General features: G+C 42.9%; 4 protein-coding genes across 9 annotated transcripts in view; 2 read left to right on the plus strand and 2 right to left on the minus strand.

Moving 5' to 3' along the window:
- Positions 1-5,798, minus strand: part of LOC115159229 (A disintegrin and metalloproteinase with thrombospondin motifs 6) — a gene marked incomplete in the record, with an annotated part of 225,356 nt that extends 219,558 nt beyond the window's left edge. Inside the window, 3 exon segments of the mRNA XM_029708726.1 lie at positions 1,779-2,179; positions 2,689-3,208; positions 5,363-5,798. Of these exon segments, the coding sequence (XP_029564586.1) occupies positions 1,779-2,179; positions 2,689-2,791 (504 nt within the window).
- A 6,402-nt stretch (positions 5,799-12,200) lies between these two features.
- Positions 12,201-14,216, plus strand: LOC115159233 (placenta-specific gene 8 protein). Its single transcript, XM_029708729.1, has 5 exons — positions 12,201-12,298; positions 12,631-12,725; positions 12,909-13,033; positions 13,192-13,302; positions 13,709-14,216. The coding sequence occupies exons 2-4, from the start codon at positions 12,638-12,640 to the stop codon at positions 13,294-13,296; spliced, it is 318 nt and encodes a 105-aa protein (XP_029564589.1). The 5' UTR covers positions 12,201-12,298; positions 12,631-12,637; the 3' UTR covers positions 13,297-13,302; positions 13,709-14,216.
- Positions 14,217-14,374: 158 nt separating this feature from the next.
- LOC115159231 (histidine-rich glycoprotein) lies at positions 14,375-15,726 on the plus strand. 2 transcript variants are annotated; one of them, XM_029708727.1, is made up of 2 exons: positions 14,375-15,376; positions 15,501-15,726. In XM_029708727.1, the coding sequence occupies exons 1-2, from the start codon at positions 14,508-14,510 to the stop codon at positions 15,616-15,618; spliced, it is 987 nt and encodes a 328-aa protein (XP_029564587.1). In that variant the 5' UTR covers positions 14,375-14,507; the 3' UTR covers positions 15,619-15,726. The 2 variants fall into 2 exon arrangements, with proteins under 2 accessions (XP_029564587.1, XP_029564588.1); XM_029708728.1 differs by having other exon boundaries at positions 14,375-15,357; positions 15,460-15,726.
- A 1,304-nt stretch (positions 15,727-17,030) lies between these two features.
- LOC115159234 (COP9 signalosome complex subunit 4) lies at positions 17,031-23,380 on the minus strand. 5 transcript variants are annotated; one of them, XM_029708735.1, is made up of 11 exons: positions 23,228-23,292; positions 21,993-22,048; positions 21,706-21,785; positions 21,407-21,558; positions 21,123-21,226; positions 20,690-20,994; positions 20,342-20,512; positions 20,122-20,237; positions 19,559-19,603; positions 18,109-18,193; positions 17,031-17,855 (listed from the first exon to the last, which is right to left on the minus strand). In XM_029708735.1, the coding sequence occupies exons 2-11, from the start codon at positions 22,013-22,015 to the stop codon at positions 17,722-17,724; spliced, it is 1,215 nt and encodes a 404-aa protein (XP_029564595.1). In that variant the 5' UTR covers positions 22,016-22,048; positions 23,228-23,292; the 3' UTR covers positions 17,031-17,721. The 5 variants fall into 5 exon arrangements, with proteins under 5 accessions (XP_029564595.1, XP_029564590.1, XP_029564591.1 ...); XM_029708730.1 differs by lacking the exon at positions 23,228-23,292 and adding an exon at positions 22,431-22,917; XM_029708731.1 differs by lacking the exon at positions 21,993-22,048 and having other exon boundaries at positions 23,228-23,380.
- Between the last annotated feature and the right edge of the window lie 1,065 nt (positions 23,381-24,445).

Below are 24,445 nucleotides of genomic sequence, written 5' to 3' on the forward strand. Positions count from 1 at the left end.
CTGTCGCAGCCGGCCGTGACCGGGAGGTCCATGGGGTGACGCACAATTGGCCCAGCGTCGTCTGGGTTAGGGAGGGTTTGGCCGGCAGGGATGTCCTTGTCTCATCGTGCACTAGCGACTCCTGTGGCGTGCCGGGCGCAGTGCACGCTGACCAGGTTGCCAGGTGTACGGTGTTTCCTCCGACACATTGGTGCGGCTGGCTTCCGGGTTGGATGTGCGTTGTGTCAAGAAGCAGTGCGGCTAGGTTGGGTTTCGGAGGACGCATGGCTCTCGACCTTCGCCTCTCCCGAGTCCGTACGGGAGTTGCAGCAATGAGACAAGACTGTAACTACTACCAATTGGATACCATGGAATTTGGGAGAAAAAAAAGGGGTAAAAAAAAATATTGAAATAAATAAAGTCCTGAGGAGGGTTAATGAGGTAACGTACCATTTGCAACTCCCTGCTGATTACCGCATTAACCCGACTTTTCAAGTGTCTCTCCTCAGGCCAGTGGTGCCTGGTCGCCTCGCTGAGGCTGGACACAGTGACGCCCAACCTCCTCCTCTGGACATCGAGGGAGGTCCAGCGTACCCGGTCCGTGAAGTCCTGGATTCGAGGCATCGGGCGGGGCGTCTCCAGTACCTCATCGACTGGGAGGGGTACACGCCAGAGAAGCGGAGGTGGACATCCTGGACGCTTCGCTGACCAGGGTCTTTCACCATCGGCGCCCAAACCGAGGCCAGTGTCGTCCCGCTGCTGGTGCAGTGCGTCGGGGGGTACTGTCACCGGATCCCCCCGGTACTGCTGCTCATTCCGTTCACCAGCTCCGGAGGTCTACGTCACCGGCCTTCTAGGTGTCACTGAACTGGATTCATTACTACCAACCCCGGACTGTCTTGTCTCATTACGCACACCTGGTTCCCATTCCCCCTGATTAGTATGTTATATATGTGCCCTCTGTTCCCCATTGTCCTTGTCGGTTATTGTTACCATGTCCGTTGGTCCTGTGCTGTTGTATCGGCTTCCATGCTACGTGTATTTGTGCACTTGTTTTCTGGGTCTCGTTCCGAGTATTATTTAGAGGTTTACACCTTGCTCTTTTGTTTGGGTGGAGAAAATAAAAAACCCTATTCCTGCGCCTGTCTCTAATCACTAGACAACATGACAAAATTAAAGTTAAAACTTCAATTTCTTCCTCTGCTGTCAACCAAATCTTGCTTAGGACCCCAAAATGGATCATGTTTTTATGACCTTGGGTCCCAGGAAAACACAGAATTTCTCAATTTTCCCAGGCTGAAAAAGTCTAAGAACCCCTGCTATAGAGAGCTTTCCCCATTAGCCTTAACCTACTCTGCCCTATCCTAAGTGGCACTGTGCCAGGTGGAAGGAGGCCAACATGCTATTTAGCAAACTCCACTCTGTCTAATCCTGTGACAGTAGAGCTGAGGGTTTGTCTGAGGTAGCCAGAGCAAAGAGAAGGCATAGTATTAACTCTCTGTGACTGGTCAATGGGGGCCTCCTGGCCTCCTCACAAAACAGATCCTTAAGTACTCAAAGAATATTCAAACACACTCAAATATCCACAAATACATTCAGACATACTCTAAACAAAAGTCACAGAAACCCAGAAAGGGGAGTAGAGTGGTGGTGAGTGTTCTACTTGGAAACAGACAGATCGTGTTGTCCTCTTTTCCATCCCTCCATCACACATTTCAATACCCTGATTGGCTACAGTAGCTTCCTTCCAACACACACCCAAACCAAACACATCAACTCCAGAATCCCATGGTACTCACCAAGCCCTTACAGTTACTGAGTGCTACTCTGGTGGAGCTGTACTGATCCTGCAGGTATCCTACATAGTGGCAGTTCTCCACCATGTCATGTCTCCACTCCAGGCCTTCTCTCCCCCAGTACTCCACCGTGAAATGTTTGGACACCAGCTGGGGGTTGAGGGTCAAGTTTAAGTGAAAGTGCTTTCCGTAAGCCGACAGTCTGTAGAAGACTCGGGTCTGGGCCGGGTCCTGATCGGCGTGGTCAATTGACTCTGGGCCGACGGTGGTGCTGGTTGGGTCGGCGGTTCGTCTCCTGCGACCGGGCCGGTGGTGTTTCACAGTGTAGCTGAGGAAGTCCCCATTCTCGTCCACCTGCATCGGCACAGTCAGCTGGTAGTGCTGCAGGTAGGACAGGTACTCCACTTTTACAGAAAATAACAGATGGGGAGAGATGAGCCATTGGAAGAGGGGTGTACGAGGAGGAAAGAATGAGGACGAGAAAAATGAACACAGAATGTGAATCTGAGTAAGAACATTGATACACTACAGTAAGAGGCGACATATTTAAGACAATGGGGGCCCTCCAGCCATTACAGAATATAACAGGACCACACACTACAGATAGTAGAACTCATAGAATGTAGAATGTCTATGGTGGAACTCAGACAGACAGGACAGACATGACCTCACAGTGTTCCAGAGCCTAGCAGGTTGTGATCTACAGTGGGTTCATCCCTCTAAAATAACAGTCAGGCCAGGACCACCAGATGTTACAGATGTCTCACCGACTGACCACTGACCATGAGTAGCAACCATGCATACACCTGCCTCACCGGGAGGACCAATCCGTGTCTCTAAAGGAGAGAAGTTCTAGAACCTTGGCTGCAATCGAGCAAGTTAAGATGTACAATTAAGCAATGAGCAGTCCTACCTTGTGAGTTGTGCGAAAGTCTTTGAAATTCAGAGGAAGCCATGACCACCACCAGGCTCAATATCAATATACAGGTCAGCGTCTTCCGCAAAATTTCCATCATTCAGAGAAAGGTCTGACATGGGGTTGGGGGGAGGAGGGGTGTGGGGGTGGTGCTACTGACGGGCTAGGAACACACGATCAGTCCGGCGTGCCTGGCACCATAACAAGCCCATGGTTTGGGTCCTCTGTGGGGGGAATGTTCTCACTACTTCTTCTTCTCTTCTCGTCTCATCCAGGTCTCATCCAGAGAACGTCTCCGAGACACTCAGATTCCTCCTGAGGGCAGCAGACACTTCCAGACCTCACTGGCGTTTCCCTTGGAGCTCATGTCAGCCACTCGTCATGGGTGGTGGTGATGCTAGAATCCATCGGCAGATCAGTCAGTCAGTCAGTCGGTCACTTCAAGCACGTCCACAGCAGCAGATCTATAGACCTAGATCTATATTGGAAGCTTGTCTTGACCAATCCATCTGCATACCTGTGAATACATCGGTGCACAGTTCAATAAGCATACCTGCTACAAAACAATTAGTCTACACTCTTTGAAAAATCTAGAACCTAAAAGGGTTCTTCGGGTGTCCCTAGGAGAACCCTTTGAAGAACCCTCTTTGGTTCCAGGTAGAACCCTTGTGGGTTCCATGTAGAACCCTTTCCACAGAGGGTTATACATGGAACCCAAAAGAGTTCTACCTGGAACCAAAAATCATTCTACCTGGGGGAAAAAAGGGTTCTCGAATCGGGACTGCCAAATAACCCTTTTGGAACCCTTTTTTCTAAGAGTGTACTACATAGGCTAAACTTTTAATCTGCAAATTACAATTAGCCATGGAAAAAAAGATGATGCCAAACGACTGCAGAGCATATTCACCAACAGTACACTCCATGACAGAAATACCCTCCTCCTGTAGCCTGCTTACCCAGCATGCCATGGTTTGTGGTTAGCAGGATAGCGTTTTTCGTCATGAATCTTGTTCTGGAGGCAGCTCTGCAGAGTGGTCTCCAGCTGGCACGGCCACAAAGTCAGACAATCTGCTTTTAAACCGAACCTGAACCTTAACCCTAACCACACTGCTAAATTAAGCACATTTTTGTGTTCATACATTTTTTCAATATAGACCATTTTGACTTCGCAGCTGACTTAACTAATGGGAAATCGCTCAGTTCTGCCTCCAGGACAAGACTCGTGACAATAAACGTCAACATGCATGTGGCTAACGGTGTTCATGACACCGTACCATCTCCACAGCCTAAGGAGAAGTCAGTCTTTCAGATATTCAACAGCAAGTCACAACAACACGTTGATCAACTACAAAAGCAGCCTGTACTTCGATGTCCGCCAGCCTCCTCAGTCAACACAGCACCTGTCTCTATAACAGATTTAGGCATCTCTCCCCCACTGACTCTCTCTGCAGCCAGGATCAAATCAAAAGATTAACGTTGCTCTCAGCAAGCCCTCTGTATGTGTGTGCGTGTGTAACAACTCAGAAATAAAGGTGTTATAATAGTGTAATAACGCACACATGTATCATTGAACCTATCCATCAATTAATGAATAAATCATTCACTTGTTCTATATTTCAAACCACTTACCGGATATTCTTCAAGAAAGAGAGGGTCACTCACTCACACAGCTCATAAACGGCATGCCATACTTTTAGAACCAAGTCCAGGCGGGGTTCCAAGTTTACGTCCAAGTGAAAACGCGTAAATTCCAGTAATCACCTCTGATCTATCGGATGTGCGTAAAGACCGTATGGGTGGTTATCTGTCTGTGGCTAGAATCCAGTGTTGGAAGCGGCGTGCTGCACCTTCTGTAAGCGCTATATAATGAACATCTAGCGGCGCATATCCAGACAGCAGCGCTGCATCTACTTGGCCACTCCATCTGACCCAGACATTTGGCACCCAGCCCGAATACATCAGACTACACCGACCGACCGACTGAAATAAAAAAAAACACGTTCACTGCTAATTTCAGGTTAATCTAGGAGGATATGTAATTCAACTACAACTGGAATATTATACCAACAGTTCAACACTGCTCCTATGTCAGGGATTGCAAAAAGAGTATGAAAACGCCGGGAATAATTATTGTTCGCTATTGTAGAAATGACAGACACTATCTCGCTCAAGTCATATGGGTTTGTTTGACTCCTTAGCACGCAGACAGAGACGGACCGTTCTTGCAGGTGCTGGCCTTGTTTTAGTGAGTTACAAATGTAACAGCGCAGATAAAGTTGGCTATGCCAAGTGCTTAGACATCAAACCAGCTTCAAGAGACACGTGATTTTTCCATAAACGCTGGAAGAAACAGTGGATCCAACTTTAACCAACATTTACTCACCAAACACTGAATGTGTAAGGAATTCCAAGTGCCCATAGGGTTGTACTTTTTTCACGTGTCATCTAGTTCTAATTTGGTTAAAATCACAAAAGACGTTTTCCAAAAGATGTACGCTACAATGTGAAAGATAAATCATTGCATTTTCTTTTTTCTTTTTTTTAAAGATGGTTAGCCTACATATTTGAAAGAAAAGGGATTTGCGGCGGCTCCGTTAAAAGCGCATGAGAGACACACAGCATTCTCTAGTTGTGTCTATGGAGTGCTGATAGACTACAAGCGGATAGTTACCGTCCTCATCTTCATTGTCAGCGGCAAAGCCCGACTGTGGAGAGTAGAGTAACGTTACAGAGTGCAGACAATAGACGTCGCCTGCGCTGAAATTCCGTAGTAGCCAGATGACTTCTCTCCTCTGTCCATCTCTTTTCGGTTTATGCCATTCTCTATATCCCCATGAGAGAGAAAACAGAGGAGCATAAATGTCTTAGCAGAAAAGTCTATCCCCAAGAATAACTTTTAAACTAATTCCAAAATAAGGATACCTAATTCATAGCCCAACTGTCCTCTTTAAAATAGACTTGGTGTGTTATCTGAGTTGTTGTTTTGGATAACGCAGGTAGTATGCTGCACAATAATAACAAATAGTCTACATCTAGGACAGTGTATGCAACACAGCTAAATTGAGTTGAAGTAGCACCCTTTAATACAGTATACCCGGTCTGGAACCATAGCCAAGTTCTGAGCTGCTTCAAATTGGCAGCTTTTTCAGGCTGGGAGGTTCAGCTGACGTCATTGCAGATGTGCGTATTCTAACATCAGCTGTGCGCATGTTCCGATCTAATATCACGTGCGGGGGGGGGGGGGGGGGGGGGGGGAGAGACAAATAGGTTGCAGGTACTTCTCTTTTCCGGAACCTATAAGCACAAAGTGTAGCATAATTGACTGTTTTTGCCAACTATCACAGTAGAAAAAAGTTTGGCATACTTAAAAGTGTTTGCTGCAACGAAGTTGTACACAGGTGTAGAAAAACATTATTTTTCTGTGGATGTTTGGTTATTAGGAGACCTAGCTAACATATAGTAGTGAAATTGGTCAACTTTAATAGCCTGCCCTAGACCTTGGCCTCTTATGGTATGCCATCTATAGTGTACAATATGTACATCTCTACAGGACAATTTTTTGACAAAGCTAACAATATCCTGCTTTTATTCTTGTTATGGAATAATAGATATGGTTTAAATAAACGTATATTGTCTACCTAGTAAAACAATGATTTGCTCCAGTGCTGTTGCTGAAGTGCACCAGTGACTGAGTTGGCCGAGTGAAAAATGAGATGAGTCAAATAGGCAAAGCTGCAATTTTGCAGAGTGTATAGTGTGTAACCTACTTAAGAAGGAGAATCACGCTTGACGATGAACACAGAACTATTTGAAGGATTGTTGCGCCTTCTTGTGTTCAAAAACTACATAGCAACTTTGAGCCATTATCAACTGTAGTAATAAATGCTAAAGAACTGTATTTTTCTTAATCTCAGAAACTCATCTTGTCCTCTTTATTTCACCTGTACTTATTGTCTTATTAATGGTGGTATTTGATGTGGGTTCTCTCATTGTGGGTTTGATTGAATTCCAGCCTAAATTGGAGTTGAAATGTAAAAGAAGACGGCATGTGCCGTCAAGCCTTGGCATGTCTGATAGGTGGTTTGAAAAAACGATTTAATAAACTGAAATGAAATAATTAATAAACCTGTTTGAAAAACTAAAATAGAATGAAACTATTATATTTGACTCCAAAACGAACTAAAATAAAATAAACCATGAATGATGTTCAGTTTTAGTTTTGGGTGGGAAAAAAATCTAATGGGGTTTTAGTTTTTTTTTTCTAATCGGGTTTTCAAGCTTCTGAATCGGGCATGTCACATTGAGAATGGACGTGTTCGAGAGCATCAAAACGACTGCAGGCGACTGCTGACTGACTGATCTACAAGTCACCTTGCTTCATAAATAACAACTCATTAGTATTTGTAGATCAGTCAGTCGATTTTTACCCATGAAACATTGCGGTTTTGATCATCTTGAGCATAACCCTTGACTTTATCATTTAAATGTAAACTTAACAAGATTATGTTTCTACAAGCAGCACCCACAGAGATACATATCACCTTTATATGCAGTGCATTCGGAAAGTATTCAGAACCCTTCCCCTTTTGGACATTTTGTTATGTCACAGCCTTATTCTAAAATGTATAACATTTTTACTCATCAATCTACAAGCAATAACCCATAACGACAAAGCAAAAACAGGTTTTTAGACATTTTTGTAAATGTATATTAATTACTGAAATATCACATTTACATAAGTATTCAGACTCTACTCAATACTTTGTTGGAGCACCTTTGGCAGTGATTACAGCCTTGAGCCTTCTTGGGTATGACACTACAAGCTTGGCACACCTTTATTTGGGGAGTGTCTCCCATTCTACTCTGCAGATCCTCTTAAGCTCTGTCAGGTTGGATGGGGAGTGTCGCTGCACAGCTATTTTCAGGTCTCTTTTGAGAAGTTCAATTGGGTTCAGGTCCGGGCTCTGGCTGGGCCACTCAAGGACATTCAGAGACTTGTCCCGAAGCCAATCCTGTGTTGTCTTGTCTGTGTGCTTAGGGTTGTTATCCTATTGGAAGGTGAACCTTCACCCCAGTCTGAGGTCCTGAGTGCTCTGGAGCAGGTTTTCATCAAGGATCTCTCTGTACTTTGCTCTGTTCATCTTTGCCTCGATTGTGACTAGTCACCCAGTCCCTGCCACTGAAAAACATCCCCTCAGCATGATGCTGCCACCACCATGCTTCACTGTAGGGATGGTGCCAGGATTCCTCCAGACGTGACGCTTGACATTCAGGCCAAATAGTTCAATCTTGGTTTCATCAGACCAGAGAATCTTGTTTCTCATGGTCTGAGAGTCCTTTAGGTGCCTTTTGGTAAACTCCAAGCGGGCAGTCATGTGCCTTTTACTGAGGAGTGGCTTCCGTCTGGCCACTCCACCATAAAGGCCTGATTGGTGGACTGCTGCAGAGATGGTTGTCCTTCTGGAAAGTTCTCCCATCTTCACAGAGGAACTCTGGTGCTCTGTCAGAGAGACCATAGCCCTTCTCCCCCGATTGCTCGGTTTGGACAGGCGGACAGCTCTAATAAGAGTCTTGGTGGTTCCAAAGTTCTTCCATGTAAGAATGATGGATACCACTGTGTTCTTTGGGACCTTCAATGCTGCAGAAATGTTTTGATACCCTTCCCCAAATCTGAGCCTCGACACAATCCTGTCTCGGACCTCTACGGACAATTCCTTCAACCTCATAGCTTGGTTTTTGCTCTGACATGCACTGTCAACTGTGAGACTTTATATAGACAGGTGTGTACCTTTCAAATCATGTCCAATCAATTGCATTTACCACAGGTGGACTCCAATCAAGTTGTAGAAACATCTCAAGAATGATCAATGGAAACAGGATGCACCTGAGCTCAATTTCGAATCTCATAGCAAAGGGTCTGAATACATATGTAAATAATGTATTTCAGTTTTTTTGTATACATATAAACTCAGCACAAAAAGAAACATCCCTTTTTCAGGACCCTGTCTTTCAAAGATCATTTGTAAAAATCCAAATAACTTCACAGATCTTCATTGTAAAGGGTTTTAACACGGTTTCCCATGCTTGTTCAATGAACCATAAACAGTTCATGTACATGTATCTGTGGAACGGTCGTTAAGACACTAACAGCTTACAGACAATAGACAATTAAGGTCACAGTTAAGAAAACTTAGGACACTAAAGAGGCCTTTCTACTGACTCTGAAAAACACCAAAAGAAAGATGCCCAGGGTCGCTGCTCATCTGTGTGAACGTGCCTTAGGCATGCTGCAAGGAGGCATGAGGACTGCAGATGTGGCCAGGGTAATAAATTGCAATGTCCGTACTGTAAGACGCCTAAGACAGCGCTACAGGGAGATAGGACAGACAGCTGATCGTCCTCGCAGTGGCAGACCACGTGTAACAACACCTGCACAGGATCGGTACATCCGAACATCACACCTGCGGGACAGGTACATCATGGCAACAGCAACTGTTCGAGTTACACCAGGAATGCACAATCCCTCCATCAGTGCTCACACTGTCCACAATAGGCTGAGAGAAGCTGGACTGAGGGCTTGTAGGCCTGTGTAAGGCAGGTCCTCACCAGACATCACCGGCAACAACGTCGCCTATGGGCACAAACCCACCATCGCTGGACCAGACAGGACTGGCAAAAAGTGCTCTTCACTGACGAGTCGCGGTTTGTCTCACCAGGGGTGATGGTCGGATTCTCGTTTATCGTCGAAGGAATGAGCGTTACACCGAGGCCTGTACTCTGGAGCGGGATCGATTTGTAAGTGGAGGGTCCGTCATGGTCTGGGGCGGTGTGTCACAGCATCATCGGACTGAGCTTGTTGTCATTACAGGCAATCTCAACGCTGTGCGTTACAGGGAAGACATCCTCCTCCCTCATGTGGTACCCTTCCTGCAGGCTCATCCTGACATGACCCTCCAGCATGACAATGCCACCAGTCATACTGCTCATTCTGTGCGTGATTTCCTGCAAGACAGGAATGTCAGTGTTCTGCCATGGCCAGCGAAGAGACTGGATCTCAATCCCATTGAGCACGACTGGGACCTGTTGTATCGGAGGGTGAGGGCTAGGGCCATTCCCCCCAAAAATGTCAGCGAACTTGCAGGTGCCTTGGTGGAAGAGTGGGGTAACATCTCACAGCAAGAACTGATAAATCTGGTGCAGTCCATGAGGAGGAGATGCACTGCAGTACTTAATGCAGCTGGTGGCCACACCCAATACTGATTGTTACTTTTGATTTTGACCCCCCCTTTGTTCAGGGACACATTATTACATTTCTGTTAGTCACACGTCTGTGGAACTTGTTTAGTTTATGTCTCAGTTGTTGAATCTTGTTATGTTCATACAAATATTTACACATGTTAAGTTTGCTGAAAATAAACGCAGTTGACAGTGAGAGGACATTTCTTTTTTTGCTGAGTTTGTATATATGTAACCGATGTGAAATGGCTAGCTAGTTGGCGGTGGTGCGGGCTAATAGCGTTTCAATCGTTGACGTCACTCGCTCTGAGACTTTGAAGTAGTTGTTCCCCTTGCTCTGCAAGGGCCATGGCTTTTGTGGAGCGATGGGTAATGATGCTTCGAGGGTGGCTGTTGTCAATATGTGCAGAGGGTCCCTGGTTCGAGCCCAGGTAGGGTCGAGGAGAGGGACGGAAGCTATACTGTTACATATTTGCTAACATTTCTAAAAAGCTGTTATCACTTTGTCATTGTGGGTTATTGTATGTAGATTGATGAGGAAAATGTGATTTAATACATTTTAGAATAAGGCTGTAATGTAACAAAATGTGGAAAAGTGGGAAGGGGTCTGAATACTACCCCGAATGCACTGTATATTTATTCATTCCATGATTGTACTTTTAGATGTGTGTATTTTTGTGAATTGTTAGATGCACTGCACTGTTGGAGCTAGGAACACAAGCATTTCGCTACACCCGCAATAACATCTGCTAAATATGTCTATATAACTTTTTATTTTCCTTTCTTTTATTTCAAATAAAAATCTTAAAAGTAATAGAAATAAAAACAAATATAAAAACACAAAACCATAAAGTAAACATATAATGACATATCATTTATTTGGTTGTACTGCCTTGAACAAGACACTGTAAAACAACACATTTCACTGCACCTAGCTGGTGTATGTGACAATTGAACATCATATTTTACTGTATGTTGACCTTTGAAACACCATTGTTGACACAAGAGGATGGTACCATAGCATACACCTGTAAAACCCCTTTCAAGCAAAATGTGTGCAAACAGAATCCCTTCCAGCCCCTTCTGCTCCCTCTCTCTCACACACACACCTGTAATGAGAGTATATATATATACAAAAAAAAAAAAATATATATATATATATATATATATATATATATATCTTATTATTTTTTTAATTACTATGCTCATGGTAGATATGTTACCATGGTAAGTTGGTTTAACCCCAGTGTTGGGGAGTCATGTAGTTCAACTAGTAACTTACCTCCATTTTCGAGTAGTGGTAGTTGAACTCAATTCAAAGCTTGGTAGCGTTTTCAATAGTTAATTCCTTTTTTTGCCGTGTAGAGGTGTAGCTAACTACTGGAACTACATACTACTTTTTTGCTAAAGGAAAATACAAAAAATTGTGAAGTAGGCAATCATTTTCCTATTCGGCATCAGACCTGCCTAATTCTCGCTTTTGTGTTTAATAGGCTAAATAACACATTCCGTTAACAATTGACCCCAGAATGATCTGTCGTGCATTTCAGATTTAGATATGAGACTTTTTCATTAAGTAGTTTGGATGTAGTGAACTACTTGTTCAAAGTAACTTTAGTTCAGTAAACTTCTATATATTTTTTAAGGGTAGCTTTAGTGTACCTTAACTTCTTCTTAAGTCATTTCTTGGTAAACTATGTTTTAAGAGTAGCTTCCCCAACACCATTTAACTTTACCAATACTATCAAATCCAAATGTTTATCACAGACACCATCACATGGGGAGCAGCAGCCATTCATGGAAGACTTTGAACCTTGGCGTTAACAGCTCATAATTGTGACTCAAAGATGAATATAGGGATTCATTATTATTGTATTATTATTATTATTATTATCAGTTTGTAAGATAAGCCCCCTTTACTTTTTGGACCTTAAACTGGTGCTTGACCTCATGCCTATATAGGCTCTATACATGTATACATATGGCTCCGCTTGAATTTAGTTACGAGGTATAGAGCCATGGAACTAATGCACAAGAGATTTTCATCTTCATATTCACAAAGTGATTGCGGTTCACCTCCCTTATGGACAAGCCAACATAATACAATCATTTTAATCATGTTTTTTAAACATGAAAAACTGCATGTTCATTTCCTTGTTTGTGCATCTTCGTGTAATAAAGTTTTCTATTGGTAGTTAGTCCCTACTCTTAGTGGCTGTAAAGTATATGGCCATGTCAATCACCTGTCCTGAAACAGTATATAATTATGTTCCTTCCCAGTACCCTTCCTCAGTTCTCCACCTGACGCCACCGACGATTCTTGCCTCTTCTTCTGTACAGTATTATCATTCAGCTCAACTACATCATACCGGTGAGATTTATTTCACAATAAGTTATCACATGGCTGGAAATCCGGTTTGTAGGTGAAGTAATAACTATAGAAACTGTTTTGACAGGAATTTTTCACGAGTCAGGTTTTATCATGTTTTCATGACAAATATGCGTGAATTTTCCATGAATTTTCCATGAATTTTCCATGGGTTTGACATTTTGCTTGGGCTACTGGTAGCTTTTCTTGCATGGTGTAGAGAACTGAGAATACGGTAATAGTACCACAATGTAGGAACAATAAGGAACAGAACAGCTAAGAGCCATTGTTTAGGTTGTACTTAATGATGACCTCTGCCATGTTATCTTCCATAGAGAGACCATGGCTGCCGTAACTAGACAACCAGGGAGCTACCATCCATCAGACTTCCAGACTGGCCTCTGCGACGTCTTCAGTGACTGTGGGACATGTAAGCGGACAGAAACTCCTATTTAACTTAGAGTGGCTGTATATCTTTTGTGCCTCCAGTATTTTTTCTTCATTTTATCCATGACTGAGCTTTTTTTTTAATTAGCTTTCTCCTTCTCTCCTGGACTGAGAGGTAGTAGCAGTATAATGTACTACTACCGTACTTTCTCTCTCTCTCTCTCAGGTTGTTATGGTTGGTGGTGCTTCCCTTGTCTGGGCTGTTCTATCGCCAGTGATATGGATGAGTGTTGTCTGTGTGGGCCAACCATGGCCATGCGCACCATGTACCGCACCAGATACAACATTAAGGCAAGTTCCTTTCATGTACTTCAGCAATATAGTTATATGAGGCTCTATAACTGTTATTCGGTCACATGAAACATTCTAACTAGAGGGACAGGCTCAGATGTATGAGGCTCTCCCTGCCTCTCTGCTGCACTAACTATCTTGTTCGGTTTGGTGTCCAGGGCTCCTTGTTTGGGGACTTCTGTTCTACCTTGTGGTGTAGGGTCTGCTCTGCCTGTCAGCTGAAGAGAGACATAGATCTAAGGAAGGAGCAGGGGATCTTCTGAGCTCAGGTACAACCACGAGTCTGTCCACGTTTCACAGCACAGCTGTTTATTTTCCGATAGGGATGATCTCACCCACCTGAGTGCGTCTTTTAAACAATTGAGCTACAGCCAAACTGCTTATTACAAGGTCCCTTGCACACATCAGCGGGTACTGAAAGAGCTGCTCAAATAAGAGACTGGTGTAAATGATGCCTTGCCTCAAATGTATGGTAGTGCTGTCGAAACTGTAGTGAGGCCATAACTGATCATGTAGCCTTGGACCTACTGACCCCTTCAACGTTATGTAAGTGTAACACATTGAATAATTTGTGTTCTTTGTGGCTTGGTTCATCCTCATACAGTAGAGCAGGTAAAGCCTTTTAAAGACAAAATGTACTAGCGTTTACTGGTATTCATGTCTCTTTTCCTCTAGATGGCGCCAGATGCCCGAAGAAAAAGGTTTGAGCTCCACTTCAAGTCTTCTGAATTAGCTTTTGCTTTTGAGACAAGAAACAGAAAGCAATAAATGTCCGGTATTCTTTTTACCAAACATAATTTGCCAATATAAATGCTATTAAAATGCTCCAATGCTACAATAGTAGGACAATTATTGTGGCTTGATTATTCAGAAATTCCTAGAAATTGCGCATCATCAGTCAAATATATATATATATTCTCTCTTAATTAAAAAAAAATGTTTCTTCCCCTTTAGTGCTGGTATGGACCACTTCTATGTCACATTATAATGAATAAAATTAAAATTATTGTACACAAAATAAGTAAAAGATCATCTGAGCAGCGATATAACTCAAGTCAGTTAATAATTTCTGACACACCTCAGGGTGAAGCACTGTACACATGTATTGGTTAACCTGGTCATTAAACTTTAGGCCTACTAGTTACCCATGTTTTGCAATAGAAATAAAGGCAGTGACAAACCACAAGTCCATTGGCGATTATGGCAGATAGATTAATCATGTAATTGTCAATCGGAGCCCTGCCATACAGGTGTGTTTGAAGTGTTCCCCTCTGTTGTGTGTGATATTCTCATTTATGACAACTGATAAATACACAACCGCTTGGATATCTGTGGTGATACTGTGGGATTTTGTTTAAGACTAGAGAAAAAAAATGTGTGTCACTGTCAATAGAGCAGAAGGGGGACTTTGGCCAGACATGAGGCCAGGTCATTGATGAACTGGTTTCCCAAACACTGATAAGAGTATATAGACATGTATTACCAAGAGAATCACTCACCATTACCAGGAGAAATACTCACCATTACCAGGAGAATCACTCACCATTACCAGGATAATCACCATTACCAAGAGAATCACTCACCATTACCAAGAGAATCACTCACCATTACCAGGAGAATCACTCACCATCACCAAGAGAATCACTCACCATCACCAGGAGAATCACTCACCATTACCAGGATAATCACCATTACCAGGATAATCACAATTACCAAGAGAATCACTCACCATCACCAGGATAAATCACAATTACCAAGAGAATCACTCACCATCACCAGGAGAATCACTCACCATTACCAGGATAATCACCATTACCAAGGGAATCACTCACCATTACCAGAATCACTCACCATTACCAGGATAATCACCATTGCCAAGAGAATCACTCACCATTACCAAGAGAATCACCATTACCAGGAGAATCACTCACCATTACCAGGAGAATCACTCACCATTACCAGGAGAATCACTCACCATTACCAGGAGAATCACCATTACCAAGAGAATCACCATTACCAGGAGAAATACTCACCATTATCAGGAGAATCACTCACCATTACCAGGATAATCACCATTACCAGGATAATCACAATTACCAAGAGAATCACTCACCATCACCAGGATAAATCACAATTACCAAGAGAATCACTCACCATCACCAGGAGAATCACTCACCATTACCAGGATAATCACCATTACCAAGAGAATCACTCACCATTACCAGAATCACTCACCATTACCAGGATAATCACCATTGCTAAGAGAATCACTCACCATTACCAAGAGAATCACCATTACCAGGAGAATCACTCACCATTACCAGGAGAATCACTCACCATTACCAGGAGAATCACTCACCATTACCAGGAGAATCACCATTACCAAGAGAATCACCATTACCAGGAGAAATACTCACCATTATCAGGAGAATCACTCACCATTACCAGGAGAATCACTCACCATTACCAGGATAATCACTCACCATTACCAGGATAATCACTCACCATCACCAAGAGAATCACTCACCATTACCAGGATAATCACTCACCATTACCAAGAGAATCACTCACCATTACCAGGATAATCACTCACCATTACCAGGATAATCCCTCACCATTATCTCTCTGGTCACCCCTAAAGCCAACTCCTCCTTTGGTCGTCTCTCCTTCCGGTTCTCAGCTGCCAATGACTGGAACGAACTACAAAAATCTCTAAAACTGGAAACACTTATCTCCCTCACTAGCTTTAAGCACCAGCTGTCAGAGCAGCTCACAGATCTCTGCACCTGTACATAGCCCATCTTTAATTGAGCCCAAACTACTACCTTTTCCCCTACTGTATTTATTTATCTTATTTATTTTGCTCCTTTGCACCATATTATTTATATTTTAACTTTTAACTTTCTTCAAACTACAAATCTAACTTTCCAGTGTTTTTCTTGCCATACTTTATTTACTCTGCCACCATGGCATTTTTTTGCCTTTACCTCCATTATCTCACATCATTTGCTCACATTGTATATAGTCTTATTTTTTTCTACTGCATCATTGATTGTATGTTGTTTTACTCCATGTGTAACTCTATGTTTTTGTATGTTGTCGAACTGCTTTGCTTTATCTTGGCCAGGTCGCAATTGTAAATGAGAACTTGTTCTCAACTTGCCTACCTGGTTAAATAAAGGTGAAATAAAAAATAAAAAATAAAAAAAATTACCAGAATTACTCACCATAGCTGACTACTGCAGTTGTCAATATGCCTGGAAAACCTCTTCTCCTTCTTCTCATCTTATCCTGCCTCTCAAGTAAGCATACCTCTTTACCATTGAAATGTAAATGTTTGTATGCATTGTAAATGTTGTGTCACTTTATCAACGTCAATGTTTTGTCCATCAGATGTGCAGGGGGGGGGGGTAAACTCTTAAGAAGGTAATGTATCCAATTATGGTTATTTTGATACGAAGAGTTGAATAAACTACTTTTTCTTATGCAACTAAACCTATTGGCCAATTTAAACTAATTAAAAGTCGAGGAGGAAAGACTCACAACATGCAACTCCTCATCATGTGCTACAACTACCAGCTGCCTGGCTGTCCCTTCAACTTTGAGCCTGTGTGTGGATCCCACGGAGTCGCTCACGCCAATGACTTGTTATACAGTGAAACAGGCTGTTTGGATCCGGATTATAGAGGGACTGTGTATAGAAAATGCATGGCTAAATCTGGTTATGTAAAAGCATTGTTATTCAATTACTACTGCAATTTATCATCCAGAAACTATTTGAGTTTCTGTATCATGCTATGGTCCAATCAAACGGGTGCAATGTAATTCTTACTGACAGGGTGTAAGTAAATTGTGATTCAAATGTTCTCTTTCAGAGAAACCAGGAGGAAGATACTAATTGTCAAATGCGGACCTTGCTGAAGAAGTCGGAATTTGCAACTTCAACAGTATAAAACATAGCTGGAACACAAATTGTGATGAAAAAGAGCAGATTATGCAGAATATACTATATTTATTTATTTATTTAAACACAAACTTATTTTTCAACTTTTATTAATCTTTTTGTTGACGTTGCACTCCAGGTCTGACAAAATGTCTCCAAACAGACTGTAACAAGATCCTCGCACAAGAACACAGCAACAAATAAAGAGGGTCAGTAGGAATTGCCCGTGTGTCTTTCACATTTCAACCTTAATAACAAACACCTTCATTGTGGGACACCAGTGTCTGAGTCAAAGTATACACGAGATTGCAACAACTGGTAACTTGATGAGCCAATGGATTCAAGCATCCATTAATTAGTCCTATAAAGATGAATGGTAAACTCCAAGCATAATAAACAGTAGAGAAACATGCTGGAGGACCACCAGATTGGAACTTGTCTCGAGGGAGAGAGAGCAAGAGCAAGAGCGAGAGACGGGGCACTCGGCGAAGCTCTATCAGCCCATGCCAAAAAAACATCTGGATCTGGCTTCAACTGAACAATTTGGAGTTTGCAGTCCACAGTACCGTACGGCAATGTACGATCTTGCATACCTTTGCCCAGCCACCCAACCAAAACCTCTAGGGGAAACAATTGGGGGCTTTGTCCAAAAATGGCACCCTCCATAGGGAATATGGAGATGGTGTGCCCCCCCCCCCCCCGGTGTGGGTGATGATGTGTTCCACGCCAGGGGGTGTCAGTCAGTCTACTGGGTCATCTGAGCCTCTATGGCCTGGGCTGTCCACTCAGGAGCAGCCGCAGTGATCTTCTCCAGCAGGTTGTTCACCTGGAAACACAGAGACTGGATCTGCTTGTCCCAGGTGGGCAGGGGCTCCCGTGCTGAAAGACAGAGATGGAGAGGGGGAGGGAAAGAGCGAGAGAGAGTTAAGTATCTTATTTAATAAAAGGAATAATGCTGGAAAAAAATCTGACACTGAAAAAGATGAAGTCCTTCCAAAAAGCAAGTCTAGGATTATAGTCGCTCCAAATAGGAGCCACGGGAACCAGGTCCTAACCTAGAGAGGGAGGCATCTCATCCTCCTAGAGCCGACTGGGCAGCCGGCATAGCCGGAGACTTCTTTCAAATACTCACTCTCAAAGTGGACGATTCCATCGATCTGGTCGATGAAGCCGTTCATGCGTCCCTCAGTGATCATCTGGGAGGCGATCTTCTCAGCCTGGGGGACAGGGACAGAGACACAGAGGGACAGCTCACTGGCATCTCCATGCACACTCACACTACACTACTGCACAGGAACACGTCAACAACAAGTTAATACAAAGGCCCCGGGCCAGAAACAAACCCTAGCCCCTCGCCTCTAGCCTTGGTGGACTGCTAGCCATATTGCTTAGCGTACAATCCTCACAGATCCCCATGAAGTGGCTAGGGGGTTAGGGGTTGTTTTTGGACTGGGCCGGTGAAAGATGATCAAATTCATTCCAGGCCAATAGGAGTATGAAGTGGTGTTAGTTAGTCTGTGTACATAACTATTGTAATACTTAACCACAACACAGCCAATGGGTATGGCAGCTGTAACGGTACGCATTACAATGTATTTCGGTCTCACCCGGCCCAATGGAGAAATGTAGTGTAGCGTCTCACTCCCGTTATAATTCACTAATTCCATCCCACTGTTCTATTTAATATCTACACTGTAAGTCCACTGTAGCAAGACATGCAGTTCATGTTCTTTCAACGATATACATACACACACATATCACAGATTTACTCCTCTTCTGAATGTGGTAGCCTAGTCCATTTACACGTAAACCAATGAGTAGTTCACATAACTCTACAATCCTTTCAATTCAGCAGTTGAAAAGGGGGGGAGAATGGGGACAGGAAACAGTATGTAGCAACACATACTGTGGGATATAAGATAGGCCTGTAATGGACGACTGAGTAATAACAAGGACCCAAATATACAATAGAGAGTTGGAACTCAGATTGCACTATTCCATGTTGATAGAACAGAAATACTTAGTCCAGGCAAGCTCAGACCTTTCTAATGCCTGTATCATTAAACCTAAACAAACAATCTCCGCTGCTTTCCTGTCATTCCAACGTAGGTCATTTATTTGTACAGTATAACATCTTTTATTTTAAATATATAACCTTAATTTACTACTTACCACAGAGACAATAAATAACAGATGTCTTAGGTGCCTCTAAATCAACTTGATCATTAATCAAGACTACATTTTCCACACGGTTATGAGTACTGCGTCCCCAATCCCACTACCTGAAGAAGCCTACTTCGCAAAATATGACACAAGATGAGTCTTTAGAATGACAAAGACACCTTTTACGTTCACAAAAACAGAGATGAAATAAACAGAGACCACGGGCATTATAAGGGGAGTGCACATTCAGTTCTGATTCTTTCACGTCTTCAAGCGAGACATTTTGAGAAAGAGAAAAAGAGAAGAAAGACGAGAGAGAGAGACAGAGCCAAACAAGGCTTTTACTTCAAATGAATTTTAGTTCTGTATTTTGGGTTTCACACCTCATTCATTAGTAAAGTAGTGATTATGTTCCCTACCAGATTGCATCTGTAACCAGGGACCTCACCATCGGGACAATCGTCCTGCACAACAACATATATATTCAAAATACAAGCCTTCGACGTAATGCTGCTGCTTTTAAAACTGACACGTCAACGTTCACTTTAACATTACTCACAATAGTATTGCATTTATAGTTTGGGATAAATACTGTATGTCTGTGTTAGGGTGGTTTGAAGAAAACCCCAAAGATAATTGGGGTTATTTTCCCCCAACTTCAACCTGTCACACTAAAAGGTTCTGGTTATGCCCTCAAAACGCTACTTTAATCATAAATCACATTCCCAATTCTTTCACTGAAAAGTAATTGTTTTCCATCAGATACTAAATGTCTTGAGGAATAAGATTCCTACACAAACTGTCACCCTCGATCACATATTAAAGAACAGCTTAAAAATGGGCCTGATTTTCACCATTTACAAATATAGTAAGTAACAGAACATATTACAAAAACCCTACCCCCCCCCCCCCCCCCCCCCCCCCCAAACCCAAAAGCAACACTTACTCCTGTTGGGGTCTTGTATGTTGAAATCCATCTTACCTTAGCGGGAGGGATCTCCAAAAGCGCTCCTAGCTCTTCAAACGTGATGTTGTTGTAAAGTTTACTAGCAGACAGCAGGTTGTGTTCAATAACAGCTCTGTCCAATATGCTGGAGCCTACAAACAGAAACCCACAGTAATGCAGCTGAGCATATTTCCTTGTTACACAAATCAGTAGAATATCTTAAGGACCGTGGGGAGAGGGCGAGGCAGAGACTGACCGTCTGGCATGGTGGCCTTCTGGTGGGGCATGAGCATGGCCGCAAACTCCTGCAGCTGGTTCCCCCTGATGATCCGGTCCAGGTACATCTTCTCTAGGATGCCGTAGGCCGCCAGCTGCTGACAGCGTTCGTCTTTAAACAGGGTGGCTAACATACGGGAGCGCTGCTGGCCTGGAGAGAGAAGTATCACGTTACTACTTGCCGCCCCAATAAAAGGCCAAGACAAAATCCGGAGCCCCGAAAAACAACAACGTAGCAATGGCACAGTCAGAACTGCTTGAACGGCACGCCTTCTTATGATGCTTGGACTGACAACACACCAAACAGTGTAAAAACAGTGGCAGGTACCCGCTGATGCCAGGATGGTGCAGTGGAGAGCATGCTTCAGGGCCTCCAGACGCTCGGTCTCGTGGACGATGGACTTGTAGGAGAGCTCGTTGTACCGCTGCGCCGCCTCGATAAACTTCCTCCTGTAGTCCAACACTCTGGCGTAGCACACTTTGTAGTGGACCTGTAGCTGTTCGTTGGTGGACTCGTTCTGGAGCAGAGAGGCTCTGTTGATGTACGCCTCGGCCTGGACAGGGTCGTCATCCTCCAGGTACAGACGGGCGATCTTCAGGTACGTGTCCAACTTATAGTCTACGTTGTACTGCCTGAACAAGAGGGCAAGAAGGTTGGTTACTTGAATCATACGTGTTAGTGCTGAGCTAGAACCAAATTGGACACTCCCGGCAGGTCCCCCCAGCAATAGATCTGGAAACACTGGACTAAAGTGACTTACTTCTGTCCTGTTTCCAGAGGAATGCCCACTAGAACCTGAGCAGCGTTTCTCCAGTCCTCCTCCTTCTCATAGATGGTGGCTAAGTGCTGCCTAATGGAGGCCACCTGGGGGTAGACATGGGATTTAGACATAGGGTAGACATTTGTATTATTTATTTCCAACCAGTGTCTAGTCTAAATCTGGGGAGCCAGGTGTGTGCATTACTCTGTGAGCAATCAAGTGCCAGACAAAAGAGAAAACCATCAGATACTCAGGCCCAATGAGTAAAGTATTACAGTACTCACCTGTTCTTCAAAAGAGATGACCCTGGGCTGTATCTTCTCTAGTGTGAAGTGGTAGACTGCCTTGGCTGTGCTGTCAGGAAGACTGGGGATATTTGTGCAGAAGTCTGTCAGCAGCTGTCTAGAGATTACTAAGCTGACGTTCTCATTGACCACTGCAGGACAGGAGAGGATTACAGTTAGAAAGGATATACAGTCATGTGATTTATGAGCTATGATTGTACAAAGGAAAAGGGGGAATTTATGTAACAACGGTGTGCAGCAGGATGTATTCTATCCTTTACTTTGTACAGGATACTCACTTGCTTCAACGAATGCTTTTAATGATTCCAATTGTTCTGCATCTGTGAATTGGATGGCCTTCTCCAGAATCTGTCGATATCTACAATTGATAAAAGGGTAGGATTAGATAGCCATCTTAAGTTATAAATTATATTCATGACTTGAGAATTGAACATTATTTTCACAAATGCACTTCCGGAAATGACAAAACGGAAATGGAATAGCAAGCCTATAATCACCAAATAAAAAACAATACACATATTGAAATAACAAGCAAAATACAGTTAAGTGGGTTAACTAATGTTACATTATTTGGTCTGTAGTCGCCATGGCGCCCCAGTAGCAGCCGAAAGCAGAGAGCTCCTGTAAATATATAGATATTTAATCAAGTTTATATTGAATCAAGTTTAAAGTGTTTTTAATTGTGTGTTATTTTAAAATCAGCTGTTTTGTTTTTGATAACATTGAGTTTTATTGCATATCTCTGGTGGTTTTGACCCACAAATCTGCAGATGGGCTAGCAGGTCAACTCTTCTTGGCCTGGTTAGCTAGCTGGCTGGCTAAATAAAAGAGTCACCTGAAGATTGAAAGGAATGGGAGGTGCAGTAAAGGAATGCTGTACTGAGGCTGGGGGCTTGTAATGAGGATGACTGGCTAGTGCTCTGAATTGTGTGTGGTGAGATTTCTGGTGCCCAGAGCTGCTGAGGGCCTCTGAGGCATCACCCCAAGTGGGTGCCATACGTACATTAATTGAAGGCGAAGTCCAGTAGCTACACGACAGGCTGGTTCCCAGAGTAGCCCTCTCCATCACCCATCTCCCTGACCACCTTCCTCTGATCAAGCCATGAACTGTCCCTCTCTATCTTTGGAGGATGCATGCACTCAAAGATTTGGACTCCATTGGTTGACCGAACTATACTGTACTGTAGCTAGACTACTCATGATAATCTATTACTTGTTTGTTTTTTGCTTTTCTAGCGATTTGAGATTGTTATGAAAAGCGCTATAGAAATGTAATAAATTATTATTAAAGGCAAGCTAGTTGATGTTAATTTACTGTCTGTAGCTAGCTGATCGACTAGCAGTGCACACCGTTGATAACAAGACCTTTGGCAAGACTTTTAACCACCGATACCGTCTCGCTAGCTAGCTACAAACCGGTAAAAGGTATACAACAGAGACGGAAGAGAAAGCGAGACATCCCACTCCCTCGTTGTTTCTTGTACATATAGCACACAGTCAGCTATAGACCAGACCCAGCTGCCAATGCTTTGGTGCCTATGGAGGAACCACCGTTAAACAGACCGGAACTGGCAATTTTTTTAAATGGTAAACGGCCTGAGTGGGACATCTTAATTTATCCACCATCTTTGGGTATAGCTGTACCGGTAGCTACAGTTTTATGCTAATTTGAGAACTAGCATAGCATCGGCGGCCTGCTCATTGACGCATTTATAATCCACTCTAAACGTGACACTCAGGTTGAAAGTAATGTATATCTCCATTCACATATATTTTCTCTTTTTTTTGCTCAATACATACTTTCCAGCGAGATCTTTGTGGGATCCGCTTGAATTCATAAGCTGTGCAAGCTCCTGTCTCACTCCGGCCGCCATTTCTCCGACGAAGTGTCAACAACGAGAATTCGCAGCTGACTAGAGTCTATGCCCACTTTACCGCCAGGAAGGTCCTTCAGGACTGACAACCGACTTGACCAGCTCTCGTTTTGGTCTCTAATCTGGTATTAGTTTGCTCTTTAGACTTTACTGATAATATGATACATTTATTATCTGTATGGAACAGTTACAATTCTAACAAAAGTTTTACTAGCTATATAAATCAGAATTTTTCACGTCTGTTTTCCAAATAAATATTATTGATATTATGGTGGTGAGACAAAATGCACGTCTATACTGGAACTGAATTAACCTAAATGAAAATGATATTGTATGATCAGTAGAGTTTTTAATAATATATCCAATCAATAAGTTGTTTTTCGTGGATATTAGTTAGCATCAGCACCAATTCCAACACATCCGAAGTGGAGCCAAAATTAAATATTCTTAATATCGGTATGTTGATATTTGTAGCCACTGTAAAAAAGCCTATTCCAATTCTATCTCTACCCCTTCGCTGGCCCTAACCATTCAATGTTCGCAGATCTGTACGGTGGAATGGAAGCATATGGTGAAAGCTTTGCCACTACACTGCTATACAAAGCATTTAGTGGTCTAGGCTACATACATTGAAGTTTTAAGTTACATCCATTTTTATATTTTACTTTGGCCAGATGGCAGCATTTCTCTTCTTACCACCACGGTTGCTGAAATGGAAGCCATGTTAACAGGTGTGATTCAAAAATATATTGGTCAACCTTGACACAACACCTTTAGATAGATGTAGACCATACAAGCTACCTGAACAACTACATTTTAAAACATGTATTTTATTTAACCTTTATTTAACTAGGCAAGTCGGTTAAGAACAAATGTGTATTTACAATGACGGCCTACCCCGGCCAAAACCCGACGACCCTGGGCCAATTGTGTGCCACCCTATGGTGACAGACAACACAATTAGAGACCCAACCAAATCATGAGAAAACAAAAAGATAATTACTTGACACATTTGAAAGAATTAACAAAAAAACAGAGCAAACTAGAATGCTATTTGGCCCTAAACAGAGAGTACACAGTGGCAAAATACCTGACCACTGTGACTGACCCAAAATTAAGGAAAGCTTTGATTATGTACAGACTC

This window comes from Salmo trutta, chromosome 23 (assembly GCF_901001165.1).
Source record: "Salmo trutta chromosome 23, fSalTru1.1, whole genome shotgun sequence".
Taxonomy (NCBI): domain Eukaryota; kingdom Metazoa; phylum Chordata; class Actinopteri; order Salmoniformes; family Salmonidae; genus Salmo; species Salmo trutta.

What these genes read in the sequence shown, in the direction of transcription:
- LOC115159233 (XM_029708729.1), top strand. Translation starts at nt 12,638, where the DNA reads ATGGCTGCCGTAACTAGACAACCAGGGAGCTACCATCCATCAGACTTC. An exon ending in CTTCAGTGACTGTGGGACAT is followed by an intron (nt 12,726 to 12,908) that starts GTAAGCGGACAG and finishes TCTCTCTCTCAG; the next exon opens with GTTGTTATGGTTGGTGGTGC. An exon ending in GCACCAGATACAACATTAAG is followed by an intron (nt 13,034 to 13,191) that starts GCAAGTTCCTTT and finishes TTTGGTGTCCAG; the next exon opens with GGCTCCTTGTTTGGGGACTT.
- LOC115159231 (XM_029708727.1), top strand. Translation starts at nt 14,508, where the DNA reads ATGTATTACCAAGAGAATCACTCACCATTACCAGGAGAAATACTCACC. An exon ending in GGAGAATCACTCACCATTAC is followed by an intron (nt 15,377 to 15,500) that starts CAGGAGAATCAC and finishes ACTCACCATTAC; the next exon opens with CAGGATAATCACTCACCATT.
- LOC115159234 (XM_029708730.1), bottom strand. Translation starts at nt 22,493, where the DNA reads ATGGAGAGGGCTACTCTGGGAACCAGCCTGTCGTGTAGCTACTGGACT. An exon ending in TCATCTCTTTTGAAGAACAG is followed by an intron (nt 21,227 to 21,406) that starts GTGAGTACTGTA and finishes GTCTACCCCCAG; the next exon opens with GTGGCCTCCATTAGGCAGCA. An exon ending in CTGGTTACAGATGCAATCTG is followed by an intron (nt 18,194 to 19,558) that starts GTAGGGAACATA and finishes CCTGTCCCCCAG; the next exon opens with GCTGAGAAGATCGCCTCCCA.